We start from the raw sequence: 26098 nt of genomic DNA on the forward strand, positions 1-26098 counted from the left end.
CATGGGCACCTTCCACTAGAATTTTAGCTTGATGGGTGACAGATAATTCATCATGTGTGGTGTCTGATCTTACAGCAGGGGAAAACTGTGTGGATTTTAAGAGCTGAATGAATTCAAGCCCACGAGGAAAATGAAGGTCTGGCGTGCTTGAGAGGATATTCAAATTGCAGGCATCAGGCACCACTGAAAGCGTTCAGCATCACTTGAAAATGACCTTCTGAGAGCAGATGAAATGTTATCTGCAGTGTAAACATGAATCAGCGCTGATTAGGAGATCAAACACAGTGACGTGCTCTCTGCCCACGCTCCATGTCAATGAAAAGAAACCATTACAGCTGGTGCTTGAGCTCATTATCTGCTGGGAGCTCAGCTCTGCTCCTTGGGAGGGAGCTCCATGTGCACAGCTGGACCTCACATCTGTTGATGCCAAGGAATTGGGTTCTCCGTAGGCAGCCTGGGCTGATCCGTGTTAGAATCATGGGATCATGGTTTGGTTTGGAAGGGATTTTAAAGACCATCTCATTCCGTCCCACTGCCATGGGCAGGGACACCTTCCCCTATCCCAGGTTGCTCCAACCTGGCCTTGGACACTTCCAGGGATCCAGGGGCAGCCACAGCTTCTCTGCCCAACCTGTGCCAGTGCCTCCCCACCCTCCCAGCCAGGAATTCCTTCCCAATATCCCACCTAACCCTTCTCTCTGTCAGTTTGAAGCCATTCCCTGTGTCCTGTCCCTCCATCCCTTGTCCCAAGTCCCTGTCCAGCTCTCCTGACTGGAAGGGGCTCTTAAGTTCTCCTTGAAGCCTTCTCTTCTCCAGGTGAACCCCCCCAGCTCTCTCAGCTTGTCTTCCCATTATGTTTCCATTTGTTATAAGTGTGTGTTTAAAGGATGTTCCTTCCATCCTCTAAAATCTTTTTAGGGGTTTCTGTGGGGATGCTCAAATGAGCAGAGCAGGCGGAACAACCTCTCCAGATCCATTTCTTTGCAGAAATGGAATGGGATGAGATGGGAAACCCAAGTCTCCTTGCAGGGAGCATTTCTCAGACCGTGTGACCTCTTGGGTGCTCATCCTTGGTCCATGAACTTCAACGGCCGGACTCAATCTTAGAGGTCTTTTCCAACCTCAACGATTCCGGCTTGTCAGATGAGGAATTTAGTAGACTTGGAGTGTTTGAGCAGTGATCTCTGGATGTCTGTGCAGGTGTCAGTAGGTCTGCATGTGTTTGGTGTCCCCACAGCCTCGACAGGTGAACACAACACGACCCAGATGCTGCCGGTGTACCGAGCAAATTATTAACAGCAAGGTGGAATAGGCCTGTTCTGTCCCAAAAATATGATCATGGTCTGAGCACCAACCCCTTCAGGACTTGCAAAGGAGCCAAATTCTGCCCTTCATCACACATTCATTGTCCTTTTCCTTGAGTCAGGGAACAAAACCAGAAGGTGATTTGTTATTAAGGGCTTGTTTTAGATTGGCTGTGTTTGATCCACTCTTCTAAAGGGGCTCAGACTTACAGTTAGTTTTCAAGCAGAATTGCAGCCTTGTAATATATTTAATAACTTTGCTAGATAAATGATAAATGCAGCCACCTTATCACATCAGCTGTAGCTGCTCTGGAGTTATTCCTGTGTTCAGATGACCTCAGAGAAATCAGAGTTCAGCTCTGGTTGCAAACAGAGACACCAATATCAGGCAAATGAAAATTCTGGAGGCGAACAACCTTCACGTGCCGGGAAGGTTAATGCATCCAGATCTTCTCCTGGGTCGATATTTAATGTAGGCAAGACCTTGGTGTTGTGCAGATGAAATTCCACCTTGGTTTCTGCAGCGGGTGCTCCAGAATTACAGCTTGTTTCTGGACGTTGTGGGTTTGAAGATCACCTCATAAAAATAAACCCATCAAGACATGGATCTTCGGGAATACGCCGAGAAACGCTCCCTTCATCCCGACACAGTGTTAACTCCTGTACCTAAATGCATCAAATATGCATTGAGTAATTCGCTGCTGTTAAGTTTAGGAGAAACATGTAGTTAATGCATTTAGCCCACAACCTCCAACTGCCTCCCATGCCTCCCGGGGAATCTCTTCTCCAACCGCCTTATCCTACAGCATCCCCACTGACAACTCCTACTCAGCTATGCACTGCCAATGGAAACAGCTGTGACAGTTCCAAACTGAAAATGGGACTTGTGCAAATGAAATTCAGTGTAGCAGCAAAAGAAAGAACCACGGGGTTTGCTCCACCGATTTTCCCACCCTTTGGTCCCCGCTCGTCCCGACCATTCATTAGGATTTGCGGGATCCACGAGGGCGTCGTTGGAACTTCCCACTGGCTGCAAACTCGCCTTGCCCCGTGTCCGCTGGGATTGTGCTAAAGGAGGATAAAGCCAGAGGAGAAATGGAGCTGGAGCAAGAGCTGATGGCAGAGAAACCCTTCCAATACCTGCAGCCCTGAGGTGCCCTCGCCGTGGGTGGAGTTCAGAGGGTGTTGGACGCTGGTCAGGGCAAACCAGACCATCTTCTGGAATCTGATTTGGGCCGAAAGCCTTTTCCTTAAAATAATCTTCCTTTTGGATCTCCAGGACAAGGGGAATAAACAGCCTAAAATCCAAGGCTGAGCTATTGTTTTCCAATCTGTTTTAGCCTTCATCTTGTTGGCAGGCTGCTTTAGAAAAGCAAAAGGTTAATGAGCCAATGTGCAGTGGGATTATTGCAGTAAAGATGACAGTGAACCAGTAATTACTAATTAGATGCAGTTTAACAGGAGGAACAAGTGAAATCTCCTCTTCACCAACTGTCAATAATTAGCAGATTTGGTGAGGTTGAAATGTGTCCACAGTTAAAAGGCTGATTTTTTAATGAAATGGCACTTGACAAAAGAGCTGTATGGAGGTCACAGCCATAGCCCTCGAGACGCTTCCCCATACCATACTTAGGAGGGAAATCAGATGCAAGACAGCAGGGGGTCCCCATGAAACCACTTCTCCCTTGGGATTGCATTGCAGGAGCAGGGAGGGGGGGGGAGGGGAGCAGGAGGGATTCTCTGCAGTAATTTTGTCCAAGTTGGATGAGAAGCGAAGGGAAGGATTTGCCAGCTGCCATGGGGAAAAATGTTTGAGAAGTGAGAAGTTCTGTGGTGTTGCTTTGCTTCTGGGCCTGAGGAACAGCTTCCCGGGAGTCTGGTAACCCGGGAGCGCCGGCCAACGTCTACCCTTGGGATGGATGGTTGGTCTTGGAAGGAGCTCCTCGCAGGGAAGAAGCGGCACGAGGTCCTGGCAGGAGGTTGGAAGCTCAGTGGGATGTGTCTCCCAAAGACTGCAGAAGATTCAAGCTGTGCCTGGAGGGTTTGGTTTCCCACTGACACACGGGCGACGCTCCGTCGTTGACTTGGGAAGCGTCAAGAGGTTCATCTGAGGTTCCTCTCCTGTGCACTGATCCAGCTTCTCTTCTGGCACAGCAACTGTTGACATAGGCAGGAGTATCTCTGCTTTCCACATGGACTTAAAAAGGAGAAGTCATCTGTGAGAGCTTCTCTAATGCTTATGAAACTATTTGTTTGAGCCCGGGGTTTACGTGACAGTGAGTGGCTGAATATTGGCATGGTTTAAGTAGGGCTTGAGAGAAAACCTGTGGTGTTTGGGAATGTGTTGGGCCCAGTTCTGACCTTCAGGTAACACAGTTCTGCACCTGGAAGGGTGGGAGAGGAGAAGTGGGAGAGGAGGTGAGCTTTGGGGAACAGCAGACCTGGAGACCAAGGTATTTATCACAAGCTCTTTTTGTGATAAATCCTTCCCTGCTCCAAATCAAATCACAACCTTGGCTGTGAATCTTCCTCAGGTCACCAGAGCAGCTCAAAGCACCGTGGGACCAGTCTTCAGTACTTAATTCTGTCTCAGGAGCTCATTCAGAAGCAGAGGAAAAAGCCTCAAGTTGTGCCAGGGGAGGTTTAGGTCAGATATTAGGGAAAATTCCTTCCCCAGAAGGGTGGTCAAGCATTGGAACAGGTTGCCCAGGGATGTGGTGGAGTCCCCACCCCTGGAAGGATTTCAAAGCCGTGTGGATGTGGCACTTGGGGACATGGGGCAGTGTGGCCTTGGCAGTGCTGGGGAATGGTTGGACTCGATGATCTTGGGGGACTTTTCCAACCTAAACAATTCCACGATTCCATGAAGAGATGGCACCTCAGCCCTGCAGCACAACTGGAGTCCTCACCAGCCGTAGGTCCCAAGGAGGTGCTCCTGCACTAAATGCTGGACAGGGAAGGTTGGGCTGAGGATGCTCCCAAAGGGGTGAGCAGTGAACTTGAACCCCACTCTGGGCTAAACAGCCAATTTCTTGGGAAGGTTTCCAGCTCCCTTGGTTTGAGACAGGAGTTATTTTACCATTTGCTTCCTCCCTTCCTCTCCTGCTCTCACCACCCCTTGAGAGCACCGAGCAGGAGACGATGTGCTCCTGGCTCAGCCCCTCCCTTCAGGCTTTCCTTCACCTGCACCAGCTGTCAGGGCAGGCCTTCCAGACCTGCTGTGTGTTTTCCCAAGGAGCCAGACTTCACACAGCACTTCCCCCTTGGCCCTGCCCTTTGGCTTTCCCTTTACACCTCCACTGCTCTCCCCCCTCGCCCCCCCTGGCAGCCTGGCATCTGCAGAACACCTTTCCTGTCAAAGCAACCAGGAAAAAAAAATATAAACATCACAGCAGCTTGTTTCCTGTGCTGCACATTCCCTCAATTCTCACAGCAACTTTGAGTTTCCCTCTAATTGTGCTGCTCAGGAAAGCTGCTGCCCAGGATCCTGCTGGCACAGAGGGGTCTGGGCGTTGCTGGAAGTGTTTAGGGGGGCCTGGGATGGTTTGGTTGGGTTTGTGGTGGTGCTTAGGCTTGTAGAGAGATGTGCCAGGAGCTGGGAGGGTCTTTCCAGAGGATGGCAATGAGCTCTTGTTAATCATCACAGGAACTGTCGGTGTTATTCCTGTAGGTATCCATGGGCTGTTCCCAACCCATCACAGGTCTCTTGTAGAGGTTCTTGTACCAGGAACAATCTATCCAGTGGGAGATGTCCCTGCCCATGGCAGGGGGTTGGAATGAGATGGTCTTTAAGGGTCCCTTCCAACCCAAACCATTCTGGGATTCCGTTTTATGATTCTGTGACGTGCTCTTGGCCTGTGATCTGCCCCAGTTCCTGCTCCCACCTGGAGTTTCCCTCTCTCTGGCATCATCTCCAGTGTGACACTGACAGAAAGAAGCCTGGAGCTGTGTTTGCTTTTAGAGCCTGCGAGGTCAGCCCACCCTCCATGCTACAATCTTCCATGTCTACACGGCAGCAGAGCTTTTTGGGGAGCTCAGGCATGTTGAAGGCAGGACAGAGGCAGGTTCACGTGCTCCAAACCTCCTTCTCAAGGCACTTCAGGGCATTCCTCAGTTCCTAAACCCATGAGGAGGGAATGTCAGGCTTAGCAGTCCCCTCCTCCACTTCCAGTGGTGCTTCAGCCTGAGCTGCTGAACCAACAGCCACCAGCCCCCTCCTGCTTCAGGGAGGGCTTCAGGTCAGTGTTTGGTGTTTCTGCAGAGAACTTCTGCAGACCAAATGACCCAAAAGTTCCAGACGTGACATGACTGGGACATTCTTGTTCCACCCAAGTCAGGAAAACCCTCAAATTCTCATGTTTGTCTCATAAATCCTCACTGCTACCACGTGATGCTCTTTTAGGTTCCTTTTCTGGGACTGTAGCAGATGGATGGGGAAGATGCTGCAGCCCAGTAACATCCTTCTGCCTGCTCCACCTGGATGGAGCAGCACTTCCAGGTGCAAATCCGTGGGTGGTGATCTCACAGAAGCTGCATCTGCCTTGTCCCAGGGTCACCTCCCATTTCCCAAACTCATTAGTTTGGTTTTCATTGCATTTCCCTTTTCCTTCGTGTCCTGGCACCACTGAAACTCCTCTTGACCCAGAGAGAAGGAACCAGTTTTGCAAATCAAAGACCATTTCTGGATCATGACATCTCCCCTTTCCATGTGTTTTTTCCCCACTCTTCTTTCTTAAAATCAAGGAATTTCCTGTGCCTACTCACTCCCCAGTGGGGTGGAGTTGGGAGATCTCAGTCACACCTGGGAGCAAATGTCTTTCTTTCTTAGGATCACAGAATGGTTTGGGTTGGAAGGGACTTTAAAGATCATCCAGTTCCAACCTCCTCCCATGCACAGGGACACCTTCCAGTTGAACACTACCAGGGATGGGGAATTCCCAAGAGGAAGAGGACGGATCTACTCTTCAGGGGCTGCACCATCACTCCTTACAAGCCCCTGGGAGACTCGGGGAGGTTAAATTTACAACTGCTCAGCCCGTTTGCACCTCCCAGTGTAATTATTGGGCTCAGTGACATCTCTGGTCTGGGGGAGGTCACAGTGAGCAGAGCTCTGGTTGATTTGGAGCCCCAGTCTTTGTTCTCACCTTCCCTGTCCGAGGGGCTTTGATTTGTGGCCCAGCTGGTTTTTGAACCTGCTCCTGAGAGCGGGCCTTTGTTTCAGGACCAGCGGCCGCCGGGAGTCAAAGGGGCTGAAAATTTTCCAGGATCTGGCCTTAAAATCTTAACCTGGACCAGCAGGGCTTGTTCTTGCTGGGAAGCACAGCTTGAACCGAACTGCTCTTTGTGGTCATCCGGGGTGGGTGTGGGAGAAAGGACCCCTTTGTACTGCCCAGGGGCTTCGGCAGCGGTGTCAGACAGGATCTGGTTTCATGTTTATATCCCTGTCCCTGGGATACAGGTTCAAGTATGTAAACTATCTCTGCTGCAAGCACAGGCTCCTGCAGGTGTGTGGGTGCTGGTGGGCATAAAAAAACATTCCTGACACCATCTCTTTTGAGGAGTCTTCACCTCCTGATGGCTATAAGCCATTAGGAGTCAAAAGAAAGAGCTGACATCCGACAACTCCGGATAAACAGCTAAACATTAACCCTTCAAGTGGCTCGAAAAACATACTTAAAAGGCTCTTTGTGGAAAGAAGCCATTTTTTTGCGGGCCTGTTAATTGCTGTCTTTCTTCGGGACACCTTTCAGCAGCACCTACTGTAAACAGAGGGGCTCCTCCCGAAACACTTCCCCCAGGGATTCCTGCCCTGCCAGCCCGCAGAGGTGGAGGTGGCCATCCCTGGCTGCTCCTGCCCTCTGCACTCTTCCTGTGGGTCCTTGGTTCTGCTGCTTTATTCTTGTCCTGAAAGCCAAGTCCTTTCCCCTCTTTCTGCCAGCCCTCCCTGACAACTCAGTCCACCTTCATAGGATCACAGAATATCCTGAGTTGGAAGGGACCCTCAAGGATCATCAAATCCAACTCCTGGCCCTGCCCAGGACACCCCAGGAATTTTTAAGATCATAAAAGACCTTTATCAGCGTCAAGTCCAACCCTTTTTGGTCACCAACAGCCTTTTTATTTGGTGTAACCAGGTTCACCCCCAGCTCTTCCCAGGCTGTTTCCTGCCTTATCCCTCTCATGTCACACAGGGTTGGATTTGTCCTTTTGGGCATATTTGGAGATGGTTGTTTAGTCTCATCTGCAACAACTTCTACCTAAAGCTACTCCAAGAGATACAGGATACAAAAGGAAGGCGACTTGTTGTCCAGACTTGCCTGCTTGTGGCAGAAAATGCCTTATTAATCACATTTCACGTATGTAATTATCTGTAATTGCTTTTTAAATCATTTGGCTCCAGCAGCCTGTTCCTAGTGGGGCTGTTGGTCTGGAAGGGAAGGAAGTGGGCTGGAGGTTGGGAATCCCGAGGAACTTGATTAGCTGCATTAAAGCAACAAGGGCATCCCTAAATCCTGCCCTTCCATCATGCCCTTCCTTCTTAACAGCAGGAGGATTGCAGGGATTGATGTTTTCACCGAAGAGCAACAAATAATTTCCTCCTCCACAGAGCTGCTTGAGGATTAAAATTAAATAATGGAAATATTCAAATACCTCATTTCCATCAAAAGGGGAACTTGTCACGTTCATAATGTCCACATTTAAAATCAGGACTTTTTATTTCTTCCAGAAGAGGAGAAACTCCCAAGTGTCTCTGTAGATGCTTTTCATTCCAGCAAGGAGCAGTGATCGTAACTAAACCCTGTGATTCTGGGAGTTCTCAAGGTCATGTTTGAAGTGGGCTGATGACTTTACCCACCAAGCAGTTGTCTCGAATGTTCCCCCAAAAAGTCAGCATCATGTGGGGTTTCTTCCATGAGGCCAGGAGGAAGTTTTCTTTTGCTCTCTCTCCTGAAGATCCTTCCCTGAGGAGTCCAGGTGACCTGAGGTCACAGGACTTCTGCTCTGGTACCAGCCTAAAACATCCACCTTTCTGGAGCTCCTGTAGAAATGAATTTAATGTGGCAAACTGAGACTTTATCCCATGATCACTGACCTTCTCCAGCGTGGAGGAGAAAGGATAAAAGGCATCTTAGCTCCTGCAAAGGCCTTTTGTCTTTTCTGATCAACCTCTTTTCTCTGGAAGACAGACAGAAGGAACTTCTTTGTTTTTGATCTTGCTATTTGAAGTCTTATGGTTTCAAACCTTAATCTGAGATGCCAGGAGGGTTCCTGTGGGGAACTGGAAGGTTAGAGCTGGTATCCTACTGGTGGACTGGTTTGGGGGCTGGAGCACAGCAGTGGAACACAGATGTTGAGCTGCTCTGCTCCAGGACAGGCAGGGACACGCAGGGAATTGGAGTTCCCTTCCAGCCTGAGGTGTCATTTGTTATTATCCCACCTGCTGACACTGTTGTCATCACTCATGGACACCAACAGGGGAGGGGAGCTCGCTGCCATGTGGGAGATTCTCTGCTCCAGCCTCGTTGGGCTTTAGCCTAAAATGCCATGTTTCCCTTCTTCCCATCTGATTAAAATCCTCGTGGTTTTGCACGTTATTTTTCTCCAGAGAACCTGTGATGTGATGATTTTCAGCTTCTGGAGCTGAAATTCAGATCTGCCATCCTTGATTATATTGAATCATAGGCTTAGGCTGGAACAATATCTTTAAGGTCATGGAGTCCAACCATTAAACCCAAGTCCACCACTAAACCACAGAATCATTTAGGCTGCAAAAGACCTTTAAGATCACCAAGTCCAACCATTAACCCAGCACCAAATCCACCAGTGAATTAGTGGATGCTGCAATCCCATAACCGATCCATAAATCCTGCAAACTCTCCCGCTCTGCTTCAGGGCAGAGTCAGTCCTACAGGTGGATGTTGGTGGTCAAAGCATCCATGGCCAAAAAAAAAAAAAAAATCTCCTGGAATGTTTAACCCTCAAAAGCCAGAACAGCCAAATGCTCCGGAACAGCCGAATATTCCAGAGCAGCCAAATATTCCGACTTTCCTCCTTTCCATTGTTTCAAGGAATGGAGAGAAAATGGGAATAAAATTAATTTCAAGCGTTTTTAGTGGTCATTCTAGGTGTGTCCTGCCAAGGGTTAGATTGAGATACACCTTTTTGTAAAAGTTCTCCCTGTCAGAGGGAACACACTTTCATTTTCCCTCCTTTCCTTGAAACAATGAAAAGGAGGAAGGTTGGAATATTTGGCTGTTCTGGCTTTTGAGGTTTATGCATTTCAGAAGATTTTTCTGGTTTGTTTTTTTTTTTTTTTTTTTTGCCATGGATGCTTTGAGCACCAACATCCACCTCCAGCTGCCTGTGGGACAGGGTGGAAAATGGTTCACTGGCTGTGGAGAATCACAGAATATCCTGAGTTGGAAGAGACTCTCAAAGGATCATCCAGTCCAACTCCTGGCCCTGCACAGGACAACTCCAAAAACCACACCATGAAATGATAAATCCCTGAAATCTCATTGTTTGGAGACAGAGCTCTGAATTCAGAGCCATTTATCACAGAATCATGGAATATCCTCAGTTGGAAGGGACCCTCAGGGATCATCCAGTCCAACTCCTGGCCCTGCACAGGACACCCCAACAATCCCACCCTGTCCCTTACAACGTTGTCCAAATGCTTCTTGTGAAATCCCCCCTGAAACTTGGGCATTGCAGGGATTTCCCTGTTGCACACCTGGCAGGAATTCCAAACTCCTCTTTGCAAACAGGAAATTTTGCAAATTACCTGGGTTGCCTGATTGATAGTCCTTTACCTATCTCATGAATTGTGTGTGAATTCATTCATGTGGTGGTGAAAGGGCAGAGAAGTGTCTTCATCTGCTTCTCCAGCACTGGCCCAGGTTGCCCAGAGAAGCTGTGGCTGCCCCTGGATCCCTGGAAGTGTCCAAGGCCAGGTTGGACAGAGCTTGGAGCAACCTGGGCTAGTGGAAGGTGTCCCTGCCCATGGCATGGGAGTGGAACTGGATGGTCTTTAAGGTCCTTTCCAAGCCAAACCATTCCATGATTCTGTGATTCTGATTCTGTGATTCTAATTCTGATCTGTCCTTGCCTGCTTTGCTTTCCTTCTTTCCTTCTTTCCCTGCTTTTGAGAAAAACATTTTCACTAAATACGTTATCTCTTATGAAAACCAAATGTTTCTTTATAAGAAAGGGGTCAAAAAGACTTTAGAGAAGCATAAAATGAAGAAAAACTGCACCACTCTTAAGTTCAATTTTTATTATTGATTTGAAGGAAAACTTCACAAAGTTCAGGTTTACCTCAAAATTGTTTTTTTCCCAGCTTTGTGATTTGGGCAGAAAACTGAGTATCAATTATTTATGAAGTTATTGGTTACCATGCAATGGTTGGACTTGATCTTAAAGGTCCTTTAGACCTTTATGTTTCTATGTATCTCTCAACCAGTGTGTCCAGTTTTGGGGTACAGATGGTTTTTAACCGTGTAGAAAAACTGGGGAATTATCAGAGAAGATATTTTCAAGCAGTGAAGAACTGTGAGCTTTGTCTTATAAAATTTAACAAAGGTGATTTAATAATCTTTGGATACTTTCATGGGAAGAAAGCTTCCGGCAGGAGAGAGCTCCTTAGGGCAGCAAATAGATCCGTGCAAAGCTGGAATTCAGAATTTAAGAAAATGCCAACCATGGGAATGGTGGATGCTCTTTGAAGCAGGACACTGAGAGGTCTTGTAGCTCCACAGTTGTTTGGATTCTGTAACCAGAGGCCGGAGATCTTTTGAAAAACACCTTTTGTGATTTGATTAAAAGGTTTTCCACATTCTCTCACCTGTCAGGTCACCTTCAGTTGGTCCATAACACTTCCAGGAGACACTTCCTAGCAAAGAGTGGTTTCCTCATCTCATTCCATGGGGAGGAATCCAATGGTTTGGGTTGGAAGGGACCTTAAAGACCATCTCATTCCACCCCCTGCCAGGGGCAGGGACACCTTCCACTATCCGAGGTTGCTCCAAGCCCCATAATCCAAGTGGAAATGGCCAAAGAACTACTATGGCATTTAGAGACACACAAGTCCATTGGCAGGATGGGATCCACCCAAGGGTGCTGAGGAGCTGGTGGAAGGACTCACTGAGACACTTTCCATCATTTATCAGCAGTCCTGGATAACTGGGGACATCCCAGTTGACTGGAGGTTCACAAGGAGAGACCTCATTGCAACAAGAAGGACATTGAGGGGCTGGAGCGTGTCCATGGAAGGGAACGGAGCTGGGGAAGGGGCTGGAGCAGCAGGAGCAGCTGAGGGAGCTGGGAGGGGGCTCAGCCTGGAGAAAAGGAGGCTCAGGGGGGACCTTCTGGCTCTGCAACTCCCTGACAGGAGGGGGGAGCCGGGGGGGGTCGGGCTCTGCTGCCAGGGAACAAGGGACAGGAGGAGAGGGAACGGCCTCTGGCTGTGCCAGGGGAGGTTTAGGTTGGCTTTGGGAAACGTTCCTTCATGGAAAGGGGTTGTCTGGCCCTGGCAGAGCTGCCCAGGGAGGTGGTGGAGTCCCCATCCCTGGAGGGATTTAAGAGCCTTGTGGATGTGGCACTTGGGGACATGGGTCAGTGGTGGCCTTGGCAGTGCTGGGTTGATGGTTGGACTGGATGATCTCAGGGGGCTTTTCCAACCTTAATGATTCTGTGGTGCCATTTACAGTCCTTGTTACACCTTGCTGAGCTTCACTGGGTCTCAGATATCCTGGCACTGCCCTCGGCCATTGCCCTGATGTCTGATGTCCCAGGAGGAGATGGCAGAGGGCTGCTGGAAGGGCAGGACACCCTTCCCAGGCTCCAAACCGGGACCACCACTGGCTCCTCTCGCTGGCACTGCCAAGGCAGCAGCAGAAGACACAGTGACCAGCCTGGTCCTCCCTTCCCCCACCTCCCAGCGCAGCATCCATCAGTCCACATGACCCTCCCCCTACCAAAATTGGCTGCTTTCTTCCTTCTTCTCCCCCCACCCTCCTTTTTTTTTTTTTTTTTTTTTTTTTTTTTGGCTGAGCGATGAGCTGTATGCCAAATCCATCTGCTCCTGTCTCCCCTAGCTGCCTTCCATATCGTTACAGGATCCCTGGCAGCGAGCCTAGACCTATCTCTCTCCCTGCACTCTTAGGAGCACATTCCTTTCTACACCTTTTCCCGAGCTGGGATAGAAATGAGTATCAACCCCAAACAAAAAGCATCTGCTTTCTGCCTGCTGCTGCCTCACCGGCCGCGCATGGGAGTTACACCCGTGTCAGCAGCGATTGCAAAACACACACAACCCCCCACCCCGCATCCAACACGGGCTGAGGGAACTCGGGGCGCCGGGAGCCTCCTCACACCCTCTCCCTCCCCATCCCTGCAGCACCAGCTGTGACCACCGCACCATTTGTTCCTCCAGCCCACGCCAGCACTCGGAGCCAGTTCTTTATCACCCCAATTAGCCTTGTCTGTGCTGATGAGAGGAGAGAGGCTCCCACTGCAAAGGCAGGGATGGGGGGAAGAAGAGCTGGCGTGTGCCGGGCACCGGGAGAGGCGATTCCCGGTGTTTGTGGCTTTGTTTCCCTGCAGGGATGGATCTCGGCTGTCACCCCGCCCTGCATCACCTGCGTGGGGCTGGTCTGTAAACAGCTGCCTCACTAAGGGCAGGGGACACCCTTTCTTGGGGTTTTCCCCCTTGGATATCCGCCAGTGGGAAGAGGAGCATCCTCAGGATGCACCAGTTCCCAGGTGTTCTAGTGGATCATGGTCATGTTGAACACAGTTTGGATGAGTTTGGAGGTGCACCCTGGCCGTGTCCCCAGCGAGGGTCTTCTACCTGCAGTAGCTTCACAGGGGGGTGAAGCAATTCCTCCTTCTCCCACTCCCTCATGATAATGTCTCCCACATTGGTATGTCAGGGCACCGAGTGGTCAGTGCAGCCATCAGCCCAAAAACCTAGTTTTTTACTCCAAACAAGCCCCCTGTAGCCCTGTCTGGGATTAGTGTTTTTACACCGTGTGTCCTTCAGTGCTGTAGGAATTTGCATCCCTCCTGGACTTCTCCAGGATTCATTGTTAAAGACAATTTTCTGGTGGACACCCCAGTGCCATCATCCCAAAGGCAGGAAGAGGATCCATCCCTTGCTCCAGCACCTCACTGGGAGGAAGAGGATGGACAACAGTGGGCCAAACCCAGGCCCACACTTGGTTTGAAGGGACAAAGTCACCCTGTGTGAGGTGGGACAGGTCCCATCAGTGTAGTCCCAGCAGGGTAGAACCTGCTCCTCAGAGCACCCTCCAAGGCAGGTATTCCTTGACAGGGGGGTTCCCAGCATGGCCATGGCCAGCAAGGACTTTGCTGGAGGTCTTGGAAGCTGAGACACAAAAAACCTGACAAGAAACTGTGGTGTCCAGATGTGTCTGTCAGTCAGGTTGGCTGAGTAGGTCCAGGGTGCTGGACAGCTGGAGTAGCAGTCTGTGCCAAAATAGGTGAAGTTACACTTTCCAACAACAAAAAACCCTGAGACAGTCTAAAACTGAACTGGTAAACAATAAGGTTGTGATTTAATGTTGCCTCAATACCTGTGACCCATCGCCCGAATGTTTCTCCCTGTTCTTCTCCATTTGATTTCCCACAGTGGGAAGAGTAAGTTACTCCTGATGGATTTCTGAAGGCTTTCCCAGTTTCCTGTACCTGCCTCCTTGGTGCAGACTCACCCCTTGGAGCTCCTGAGGCTCTGGAGCAGTTTTTAATACCTGCTTTGTTAAACTCAGCCAGAAATGGCTCCAGTTCAACCAGTCACCTCCACCCTCCCCAGCAAATTTCTTTCCCATCTTCCCAGGCTTTGGAAAGGGGGCTTGAGTGAGTCTGATTATTACACAGCTCCAGACCAGTGCCTGGGACTGGTTGTATCTCCTTCCAAGGTCTTCAGAGGGGTCCCTGACCACGTGTCCACCCTGCATAAGAACCATGGAATCATTAAGGTTGGAAAAGCCCTCTGAGATCATCGAGTCCAACCATTCCCCACTGACCCACGTCCCCAAAGGCCACATCAATGTGTTTTTTAGACACTTCCACATTAGACATTGATTTCTGTGTCCCTCTCCTCAGACACCATAATCTCTCTTTGAACTATCCCTCTTCAATCCCATCCTTCCTAAAACCACCTCATCCAACGGCCTTGCTGTGGATGGAGAGCTCGTCCATGCAGGGAACGAAGCCATTTCCCTCCTGGACCCATGGGGAGGAAGCTGGAAGAGCCTCCAAGCAATTATCTCATCTGTCTCCCTCCACCGAGACAATTCTGCTTAAACTATTCTTGATGGGTTTCATCTCATTTGTGCTGAAAACTTCCCACCACAGACACCCCACACCTTCCCCAAAGCGTTTGGTTGTGATATTTTGCTCCTTCCCACTAGGATACTCTTCCTGCTGTTCAGCTTGGATCGCACTCCCTGCTTTTTGAATTGTGTCCCAAGAGAGCGTGAACAAAACATTCCTGCTTTTCTTCTCTTCCACAGCCCCTCGCACACGCAAATCCCACCACGCACCCCTGGAACTTCTCTCTTCCAGGCTCAGCACGTCCACGTCCTCAGCACTTCCCTACAGGTCGTGCTTTCAGGCCACTGGTTTTGGGGTCCACCAAGGCAGATGTGGCTTTCCTTGGAGCTCCCACCTCTCCAGCCCCCGTTGGAGAGGGAGAGATTGTGGTGGCTCTCCGTGGAGACATCCCAGTAGTAGGTTGGGTTTTGAGCTGCCCCACATCCCCAGTGGTCAGTGTTGAACCCCCCCTCCCACCAATTCCAGGCCAATTTAAAGCACTTCACGTCATCATTAAGGTTGGAAAAGACTTCCAAGACCACCCAGTCCAACCTTTGACCGATCACCGAGCGCCCACACCCAGTTATTCCTTGAACCCCTCCCATGGGCCGTGACCCTACTTCCCACCTGGATATTTTCCTACCGATGGATGAACCCGCCCACCCCCCAAAGCCCGGGAGCTTTTCTGTCTGTCTCTGGAAGGAGAAATCCGACAACAATGGGAGGGAAAGCTGCGTCAGAGCCAGGCGGATCGGAGCTAATCCTGCCTCCGAACGGATCCCGCCGGTGCCGGGGGTACGTGAGAATCGCCTCTCCTGCACCTTTGCCGGGTGCTCTCCCCACCACAACGCTGCACTCCGGGTTTCAGCACAGAAAGAGATGGTGAAGTTGCTAATAATGGCACTAAAAGAAAATATGCTACATCTGTTATGGATAGCAGTACAAAATTAGCTGATCACACCTCTGACACCCAAGATGTCTTCACTTAAAATACTCGTTGGCTTACTTTACATAATTTGCTGATTATATTTAAAAGAAATACAATTTTGCAATTACTGTTCTTTCTGGTGTGCTATCTATGCATCATTTTCTTTTTATGTTTATATATTTCTCCTTCATTAGTGCAGTCTGAAGGGTGATTAGATCCCTTCAAACATTTTACAGAGGTTAAACGTTGATTAAGATTTAATTATTACTGTAAATAGCTTGGAATGACATATGGTGCAAAAACCTGACATATGTGCATTTGAATAAATGAAGTGCTATTTCCCATGATGCTTCAGTAGCTGTTTAACAGCTTTGCTGAAGGGTTATGTTGCACCTCATGTTAAGATTGCTTTGATGTTATATTTTGTTGGGTTTTTGCAGCTGAAAGCTAAGAACAGTTTTTCCAGTTTTTAAAAACATTGAATATTTTAAATACCTAAATTGTTTTGCACAAATTTTTGCTAATTTGTCTAACTAGGTTAAACATTTTCAAAAGCATTTCGATTTTTAACGTGGGTTCTTAGCATTGTGTCAGCAACAGCATCGGTTCAATGTATAGGATTTCTAAAATTCCAGGCTTTGCGAGGTGCCCTGTCCCGGCTGGGAGCGGGATCTTTGCTTCTCATGGGAACTGGGAACACCATGGATTCCTCCCAGGGATGCACAGATTTGGAGTGATTTCAGAGCAAGAGAAGGCTTCACATGAAGCTGGCAAAAGGAAGAACTTGGGAAGGGACTGGAGATTTTATGGAGGCAGAGAAAGGAGTTGGTAGATTTTAGCTGTGATCCATCCCTGTTGGAGGATGGATGGAGTGGAATGAGCTTGTCCCCTCCTTGCACCGCTCAGCCCTTGGTTTTTCCAGGTCCAAGCCACAGCTTTGGGGTCTGGATTCCTTACAGCACCTTGGCTGTGGGAAAAGGAAGGGTTGTCCCCTGGAAAACGGTGGGAGAGCCTGGGAGACACTCTATAATTCACTGAATATCTCCAGGCATCATTTCCTGTAATACAAGTCAATCCACACAGGGCTGTTTTGAGGCTCGAGCAGAGCAAAGCACATTAAAATGACACGGGGAAGGCGAGATTGGCATGGAATTATTTCCATATCGTGCTTCTCCACGTTAATTTATTGATCTGTGGAGCTCCTGCTGCAGCACAACGCTCTGATCTCGCCTCCTCTTTGATTTTCACAGATTGAGACGTCTCGGCTGGAGCCGGAGATCGCAGTGGCCACCACCAGTAAGACTGTGATCTACAATAAAGGATTGTAAGTGGAAGAGGATCATCTCAGCCCGGAAGGTTCGGGGAGAGGGGAAAAAGGGGGAAAAAACTTGAGAAGCCGACTGGGAAAAAGAAAACAACAACAACAACAACAACAACAACGAGACAAAATAATCGAGCTCAGCGATAGTAACATCGTAGTTCTCCCGGCGAAGCGGGAGAGAATTAACACTTGCAGAGAGCTGACACCCTCACACCGGTCAAAAAAGATTAATATTAAAAAAGTTTTAACTTAGGCAAGAGGAGCGGCAGCAACCGCAACAAAATCACGTTTGAACACTTTAGAAGTAGCTGATGAAGAATCTCAGAATTAACAGCACTGCACGGAGTCAACGTGGTTGGACCCAACTACGTGAGCATAGACTTCACCCAGCAAGTTTTGTTTTCATTGTGAATCAAGTCTCCACACTGATGCTGCACAAAAATTCCCTAGGGAATCGGCGGGAATGTGAAGCGCTCGATAAGGTGTTTGGGAAGTGTCCTGCATTGATCTCCTGCTGATCCCACCCCAGTGATCATGAGTTAAAGATTTCATGCCGAGGTCACGGCCTCTGCTCCCTTCATCCCTCCCTCCTCCTTCTGTGGACGGCCCTGGTGGCATCCTGCCCTTCATCCTGTCACTGAATCCCACCGCTGGGCATTCCACAAGGGCTCTTCCCTGGATTTCAAGGTACTGGAAAGCCACCACACCCACATGCTGAGTGGGAAGGGGTCTCGTAGCAAAAATCATGATGGATCTGCTCTTTGCCTTTGCACAGCCAGGAAAGATGAGGATTGTCCCACCTAAACTTTAAAATTAAGGTTGTTAGTCTAAGATAATTGGCTAAGCCACACTTTGTTAAGATAGTTGTCCAAGGACAGAACATGATTTAAGCCCCAAGGTGGTCAGGCAGTTGGACTAGATGATCACTACAGGTCCCTCCCAACTGGAGTTTCTCTCTTCTCTTCTCTTCTCTTCTCTTCTCTTCTCTTCTCTTCTCTTCTCTTCTCTCCTCTTCTTTTCTCTTCTCTCCTCTTCTCTTCTCTCCTCTTCTCTCCTCTTCTCTCCTCTTCTCTTCTCTTCTCTTCTTTCTCTTCTCTTCTCTTCTCTTCTCTTCTCTTCTCTTCTCTTCTCTTCTCTTCTCTTCTCTTCTCTTCTCTTCTCTTCTCTTCTCTTCTCTTCTCTTCTCTTCTCTTCTCTTCTCTTCTCTTCTCTTCTCTTCTCTTCTCTTCTTCTTCTCTTCTTCTTTCTCTCTCTTCTCTTCTCTTCTCTTCTCTTCTTCTCTCTTCTCTCCTCTTCTCTCCTCTTCTCTCCTCTTCTCTCCTCTTCTCTCCTCTTCTCTCCTCTTCTCTCCTCTTCTCTCCTCTTCTCTCCTCTTCTCTCCTCTCTCTTCTCTCCTCTTCTCTCCTCTTCTCTCCTCTTCTCTCCCTTTCTCCTCCTCTTCTCTCCTCTTCTCTCCTCTTCTCTCCTCTTCTCTCCTCTTCTCTCCTCTTCTTCTCCTCTTCTCTCCTCTTCTCTCCTCTCTTCTCTCCTCTTCTCTCCTCTTCTCTCCTCTTCTCTCCTCTTCTCTCCTCTTCTCTCCTCTTCTCTCCTCTTCTCTCCTCTCTCTCTCCTCTTCTCTCCTCTTCTCTCCTCTTCTCTCCTCTTCTCTCCTCTTCTCTCCTCTTCTCTCCTCTTCTCTCCTCTTCTCTCCTCTTCTCTTCTCTTCTCTTCTCTTCTCTTCTCTTCTCTTCTCTTCTCTTCTCTTCTCTTCTCTTTCTCTTCTCTTCTCTTCTCTTCTCTTCTCTTCTCTTCTCTTCTCTTCTCTTCTCTTCTCTTCTCTTCTCTTCTCTTCTCTTCTCTTCTTCTCTTCTCTTCTCTTCTCTTCTCTTCTCTTCTCTTCTCTTCTCTTCTCTTCTCTTTCTCTTCTCTTCTCTTCTCTTCTCTTCTCTTCTCTTCTCTTCTCTTCTCTTCTCTTCTCTTCTCTTCTCTTCTCTTCTCTTCTCTTCTCTTCTCTTCTCTTCTCTTCTCTTCTCTTCTCTTCTCTTCTCTTCTCTTCTCTTCTCTTCTCTTCTCTTCTCTTCTCTTCTCTCTACTCCTCTCTTCTCCTTTCTCCTTCTCCTCCTTCTTCTCCTTCCTCCTGTCTGTCTGTCCCTTCAGTGGCTCCACTTTATGGTGATTAAAAGGGTGTGGGGCAAGTCATCCCATCACTGCACCAAGTCCCGCCCTCACATGGGTTTGGTGCCATAATTTGGCTTTCTGGTATCTTCTACCCAAAAGTAAACCCTGAGTGACTCCCTGAGGACCAGAGGGGTTCATTTTGACCATGGCCACCAGCAGAAGACCATGCCAGTGGCACGATCCGCCTCCGGGAAATCGTGGTAGGGATGGAGCCATGATGGTGATGGGCACAGACAAACAGGCAGGTTGTCATCCTTCAAATGCCAATTTGTTGGGGGTTTTGGGGAGGGTGGGGGGAGCAGGGGGAACCAAATCACCACTGACACAGAATGTACTCGATGGATTTATTGCAATGCCTGGAATCGGGAGGCCTGAGCCCCGCTGTGTGTCCTCCACCACGGGCTGCTCTCGCTCCCGGCCGGAGTCAGATCCGTAGGAACTGGAGCCACACACAGTGGGGCCAGCTCAGGAAAACTGATTCTGTCCCTGCACTGGGTGTAAATCAGGAATAATTGCACGAAACAAATCGATGTTGTGGATTTGCACACCAGCGTGAGGGGAGGAGGAGCCGGCCTGGGCTCCCCGTATCTGCTGTTCGTGGGACAGCTCCCGGGCCCTGATACTGATGGAAACGCAGAGAGTGGATCCAGATCCACTCTGGAGCTGTTCTGGATTTACACCAGGGCAAGGCACAGCTGGATTTGAGCCAGCAGAATTCCTTTAATGCACTAGATGAGATGAATGTACGCTCCGGAGGACGTGAGGCCGCTCCATCTCCTCCGGGTGGGATTGAGAGGCTGCAGGGAGGTGGCAGCTCTCCCATGGACATTTTCATGAGCAACTGTCCTATGGGCAGCACCGTGCAGGATCAGGGCCTGGATTTGGCCTGGGACTGGATAACTCCCTGCAGCAGTGAAAGAGGGAGCCCTGGGAAGGGGAGCAGGGATGCTGGCAATTCCCAAAGAGCAGCCTGCTGATGGATGCGTGGCAAGGAGCATGGAAGCAGTGGCAAGGCTTGGAGCCTGGGATGAGCTGTGCACCTGAAATGGGCCCCTTCCACTGCTGCAGAGGGTGGGAGGGGGTGAGGACCACTGTGGGATGCCGGGGGTGCAGGTACCCCCTTGCACACACATCTATGTGTGTGGGAAAAAGCTACTCCGAGCCCAAAACTCCAGTTTACGGCTCTGTGGAGCCCTGGGAAATGGGAAGCCAAACCTCATCGTGCTGCACAGAGGCACAACTTGCTGCCTTCCTCCTCCTGAATGGAAATGCAAGGCTGAGACAGAAACAGCCTCTTGTGTTGACAGGGAGAAGCCTCCTGGCTCCCGAGTCTGTCTGGGTGGATCGTTTCCCCTTTCCCGGTGGGTTTTGTCGCTGCCTGAACCATTCTGCTGCTTGTTCATCCCAGGCTTTTGTTTTGAGGAGGGGGAAGGAAGGAGACGTGGAGACTGTGCATTGCCATGAGGTTTCAGAGAGGTGGAGCAAGGAGGGAGGTGCTGATTTGGTTTTGCATCGTGATCAACAATCAAAGATTTCGGTGGCTGTGAGCTCCAGCCACCTGCTGGGTCTGCAGCTGGAGCGAGGAATTTCCAGTGGGGGAAAGGAATCAGGGCTTTGCTGTGTGTATTTCTTTAGGAGACACTCAAGGAAAAGCATGGACCGAGCAAGTTCTGCCTCGGGAAAGAGCCAGTTCCCAATTTTCCCCATGATGGGAAGCGAGTATGGATGTTTTCCCTGCACATGCATCACCTGTGGGTCGTTAATTGGGGACGCTCATCATGTTAATCCAGTGATTACCAATAAGGGCTGAATCAGTTTGGAGGAGAGACTCAGGATTTATTAAGCCAGGCAGCTCCAGTGAATCAGGAGGGCCTGATCCTGCCGGAGGGGGTGAGGACCAGCTTGAGGGATGTCAGAGGAGCTGTGCTGTGAGATTGTGGCTCGGCTCAAAGGCAGCTGCACCGTCAAACAAGTGCCAATCAAACGGTCTAAATGAGTCTGGATCGATCGTCTGCCCGTGCAAACCCCGTCAAACTTGTTTCGCTTCATGTGTCAGGGAGATGGGTCTCAGTCAACTCGGCAGAGTTTGTGCTGAGAAATCATCACATCCCAGGGCCTGACTCAGACATTCCCCAGGGGTTACCTCCGAGAGCCTCTGGCGGGTTGGTGACGGCGTTTGCTCCCAAATTTTGTTCAAATGACACTCAAAATGTTGTAGCCCACCCCCAGCCCCCCAAGCACTGGGGAGATGCTCCTGCTGGGAGGTCGGAGAACCACCACGTCCTGGGGCTCAGCTCGCTTTTCTAATCTCTGAAAGCACAGAATTGTGGAATCATGGAATGGTTTGAATTGGAAGGGACCTTAAAGCTCGTTCAGGGCTGAGACACCTTCCCCTAGACCAGGTTGCTCCGAGCCCCATCTGCACGTCTTGTGTGGCATGGTAGCACTTTAATCAACAGTACTGATGAGGTTGGAGACCCCAGGCCTTGTCCTCGTGTTCCATGTGCATCCCCTTCCTCTGGACAATCGGGATGGTGCAGACCCCTCTGTGCTGCCCTTGCCCTCGCTGTCCCCAGCTTGGTGATGAGCAGGACGAGGTGCTTGTATGAGGAGCATGTTTTGGTGGCCCTGTGGTCCCAAACTCTTGGGCAACCAAGAGTCCTTTGTCATCCCAGCACGGGGACACCAAGGCTATGTTGTCCCCAGCTGGGACACCGAACTGATGTGGTTTAGATATCCAGGACGTGTCGAGATGTAATTTTGTTCAAAAGCAGCAGAAAGGCTCAGCAGACCCAAATCTGACCCCTGTGGATCTTGAAAGACCATTTCACTCACAGGCAGCTCAAGTTTTGGGCTCCCTCATGCAGAAATCCCAGCACTGGATCATCCCGGTTCCTGCCATCACGGTGGGACTGCTGGTCCAAAATACCACGCTCGACTCTTCCAACGGCACTAGGGATGAAAACTCTGGAGCTGGGAAAGCAGTAGCACATTAGTACTGTTTATTAGGACAGCAAATTGTGCCAGGAAAGACTACACACAACAGCTAATGATAACATTATGCACATTCACTTAGTAGCTAATTAATCTCTTCGACTTTTCCTAATGTACAAAACGGAGCCTTCGGTTTGCGAGAACAACCCCAACCGTTTCCATCCCTGATTTCCTGTAATTGGGGGAGTGGAAGGAACAGGGAGAGCAGAACCCGCCGCACACATCAAGTTGTTCACCTCGGCAGATAATAATAATGAGGCGATCATCTCCCGTAGTATTTAATTAGAAATGTCGCACTTAATTGATTTCTTGGATATGTTAATTAAGAAATAATGAGGACCAGGTTGCAGCGAAAGGTGCCAGCGAGAAGTTTGGAGCCTCTCCTGGAAGACATGTCTGTTGGCTGCTCCCTGAGCCGGCGGGGGGACAACCAGGGGACAGCCCCGGGGTTGTGTCACCCGTGTCCCAAGGCTCGGGCACAGCTCAGCTCCTTCCGTTTTTGCTCGTTGCTCATTTTCCTGCTCTGCATCCCAGTGTGTGCCCAGCTCCTGGCAGGATGGGCAGCAGGGCACCCCCGTGGGCTGCCCGTGCCAGCGCTGGGCATCACTGGGATGTGGGATATCCTGGCAAATGCTGGATCCTGCCACCCTGGGAAAAGCCATGCTGGTAAATCTCTGCCAATGCCACGTAGCCGAGGGATGTTGGTGTCCCCTCCTCTTTGGTTGACTCCTCTTGGAGGGCTATGATGGAGACCCAGAGCCTGGTATACCCTTTGGAGGAGCACAGGGGCTCCCCGAGTGCTGTGATGAACCTTTGGGCCAAGGTTTTTAGGGTACAGAAGCTCACCTGGGAAGCCGGCCTGGCTCTGAGAGCATTCCCAGTGCTGGATGTGGAGGCTTGGAGTGGTCCTGGCGGTGGGAGATGCCCCCAGCTCCGGGTATCTCCCCGGGTTGCTTTAGGAAACATCCCCTCTTGGCTTTTCTCCCCTTTTTTATGGCTTGTTTTGCACCTGGCATCTCATCCCCCCCCACCCCGATCTGAATGCACCTTATAACAGCAAATCCCTCGGGATGTGGAGAGGGGTCACCTGCCGGCACCGGCACGTCTTCCAGCGGTCCCTCCACAGCCCCCCGAGGGCGTGGGCACCCCTGGGCACCCCTGGGAACACCCAGGAACACCCAGAGAGCCCCCCGGGCACCCCCAGGAACACCCAGAGACTCCCCCCGGGCCCCCACCACGCGCTCCGGCTCTTTTTAACCTTCTCAGTAGAGTCACCGACCGCGACACTCGGTGTAACACTCGGATCTGCCTGGAATAAAGGAATTTAAACGGAGCTGGAGTGTGCTCTGTGTGGAGTTCTGATGGGAAGGGTGATGTGGATGTGGGGATTTATGGGCTGGTTTTACGGGGGAGAAGCTGCCAGGGGTGGGGATTTCCCCCTGAAGCACGAGGGGATGTGGGAAGGGGGTTTTCCCAACGGCAGGAATTATGGCATTTGTTTGTGTGTGTGTGTGTATAATTATACATTATACATATATGATCACAAAATATGTATAATGGTAAAACATACAATATATGGATAATTATATGTGTAATATATTTCTAATCCGGTACACATAATAAAATATGCAAGTAAATGGATATATTTTAAAATGTGTAATTAGATATTATGTATAATAGACCAAAAACATAAAATGCCATATATATTATATATGCACATATATATTATATAATATATATAAAATATCTTATATATATATAAATATATATATAAAATATCTTTTATATATATTATATGCACAAATGTCTGAATATATTTTGTGCATATACACTCATAAATTATAAAATGTAAATTATAAACTAGAATATACACATTATATACACATTTATGTGTATATGTTTTGTTCACACATATATATACATATAAGTATATATGTGTGTCTGGTATATTTTGTATAAAATGGTTGTATTCGTGTGTGTATATTTTGTATTTATAAATAAGCATATATTTTATAGTTATAAATAAGCATATAATATTATATATGAATATGTAATGTACCATAGGTATACACTATATATGTTTATCTATATATAAATATTATACACACATATAGACAAATACAATAATTTTATATAAAATATTACATATTTTATATATTTGTATATAAAATATGTTAAGATATTACTTTATATAAATATATAAAGTATTTTTAAAATTATTATAAGTGTCTTTTTCCCCAAAATTCCAGGAAGACATGGGAAGAACACCCAACCTTTATCCCCCAAGACCCTCCCAAGTCCCTCATTCCTGGGGGGGTCCCAGGAGTGCCTGGGGACCCGTGAGGGGTCCCTTCCCCAGCCCTGGGTGCCCCATGGATTGGGGGGGGGATCCCCGCAGGGGTTATTCCCGGGGGATCCGGAGGGAAGCGGAGCCATTTGGAACCTCTCCCGACATTCAATCCCCGGCGCAGGTGTGAAGCTGCCCGGCCCCGGAGCCGCCGCATACCTGTCATACCTGTGGCCACCCCTGTCATACCTATGGCCACCCCTGTCATACCTGTGGCCACCCCTGTCATACCTGTGGCCACCCCGGTGGTGGCCCCAGGACCCCCGAGGGAGACCCCCCATCCTCACCTCCCCTGCAGCCACCAAACTCTCCCAGCCCCATCGTTCCCAGCCCTTCCCACTGACACCCATCCCACAAGATGGGAATGGGGACGGTCCCCTTGTCCCCCCCCACCACGAGGCAACCAGAGCAGCTTCCAGCACATTTTGCCTTTTATTACCACGCAGGAACACACACTACAGCTGCTGATACCTACGACAGGGAACGCACGCACACGGGCACGGAGAGAACAGAATAAATTAAAATAAACCGTGTAATAAAAAAAAAAAAAAAAAAAAAAAAAAAAAAAAAACAACGATGAAACGACAACGGGGACGGGGGTGGAGGGGGGGGGGTGGGGGAGAAAAGGTGAAAAATTATAATAAAAAGGAAAAATGAAGAAGGGGTCGGGCACACGGAGCTTTCTGGGCAGGACGTGCGGATTTGATCTGGCGGCTGACGGACGCCTTCCAGCGCGGAGGAGGACGCGCGGCCGCGTCCCGGGGCCGCCCCGGCAGCCTCCTCTTCCTCCTCCTCGGCTCGGCGGCGGCGGCGGCGGAGCTTCCCGAAAAGCACCTCCGAGGGATGCCCCGGGCGGCGGGGGGGACCGGGCGCCCCGAGGGAAGGCCGCGGGATGCGGCGGCGGCTTCGGCGACGTCCCTACAGTCCGTGGTTGGGTGGTGCCGCCGCCTGTGTCCCCCCTTCCTCCCCCGGGTTCCTCTCCATGGTGGCTGCACCAGGAGCCTGTCCCTGCCTTAGTCGTTGGAGGTGACGTCGATGTCTTCTCCGCTCGACTGCTTGGTGGCGAGGCGCCATCGGTTGATGTGGTGGGAGCCTTTCTTCTTCTGGTCCGAGTCGGGGCCTTCCTCCTCCAGCTTCTGCCGTTTGTATTTCGTCCGCCTGTTCTGGAACCACACTTTCACCTGGCAAAGAGGGAGACACGGGGTGCTCGTGGGGGGGTCCTGGCACAGCTGGTCGGGTGCTGGGACCCAGGAGCAAGCTCGGTTTTCCTCAGGGACCAGCAAGAAACCTTTCCCTGTCCTTCCAGGAGCTACTTCCAGGGGAGCTCCCACAGCCACCCTGCCTGGCCTCAGTTTCCCATGGAAGGGTGGGACAGCTGGGCAAAGGTGGGGGGGGTGTAGGACGAGGGATGCTGCCACCTCCCAGCTCCACTTCCCTGCACATTCCAGCCTTGGAGAAGCCCAGGTGGGAGGACACTTGGTCACACCTCGGACACAGGGACAATGGGCACAGGGGACACTCATGACAGCACCACGACCTGGAGCCCATCCCCCTGGAGTCTGGGCTGGGCCTGGATCAGCACAGAATGGTGGGAGCAGCTAAAACCAGCCCCATTCCGATCACAGGTGTCAGGATGCCACAGGCACAGTGGGATGACACCCAGTGACCACATGGGATGGCACTCAGAGCCACCTCCACCCCTCCAGCCAGGA

General features: G+C 49.9%; 2 protein-coding genes across 2 annotated transcripts in view; one reads left to right on the forward strand and one right to left on the reverse strand.

Moving 5' to 3' along the window:
• The window catches only part of SFXN5 (sideroflexin 5), a 99695-nt gene extending 81982 nt beyond the window's left edge, over window positions 1-17713 (forward strand). Inside the window, exon 14 of the mRNA XM_064653614.1 lies at window positions 16818-17713. Within this exon, the coding sequence (XP_064509684.1) occupies window positions 16818-16895 (78 nt within the window). The 3' untranslated portion in view covers window positions 16896-17713. The remainder of the gene's footprint in view (window positions 1-16817) is intronic.
• Window positions 17714-24799: 7086 nt separating this feature from the next.
• LOC135413661 (homeobox protein EMX1-like) overlaps window positions 24800-26098 on the reverse strand; it is an 8629-nt gene continuing 7330 nt past the window's right edge. Inside the window, exon 3 of the mRNA XM_064653615.1 lies at window positions 24800-25567. Coding sequence (XP_064509685.1) covers window positions 25400-25567 — 168 coding nt within the window. The 3' untranslated portion in view covers window positions 24800-25399. The remainder of the gene's footprint in view (window positions 25568-26098) is intronic.

The sequence above is a fragment of the Pseudopipra pipra genome, chromosome 4 (genome assembly GCF_036250125.1).
Source record: "Pseudopipra pipra isolate bDixPip1 chromosome 4, bDixPip1.hap1, whole genome shotgun sequence".
NCBI classification, from domain to species: Eukaryota; Metazoa; Chordata; class Aves; order Passeriformes; family Pipridae; genus Pseudopipra; species Pseudopipra pipra.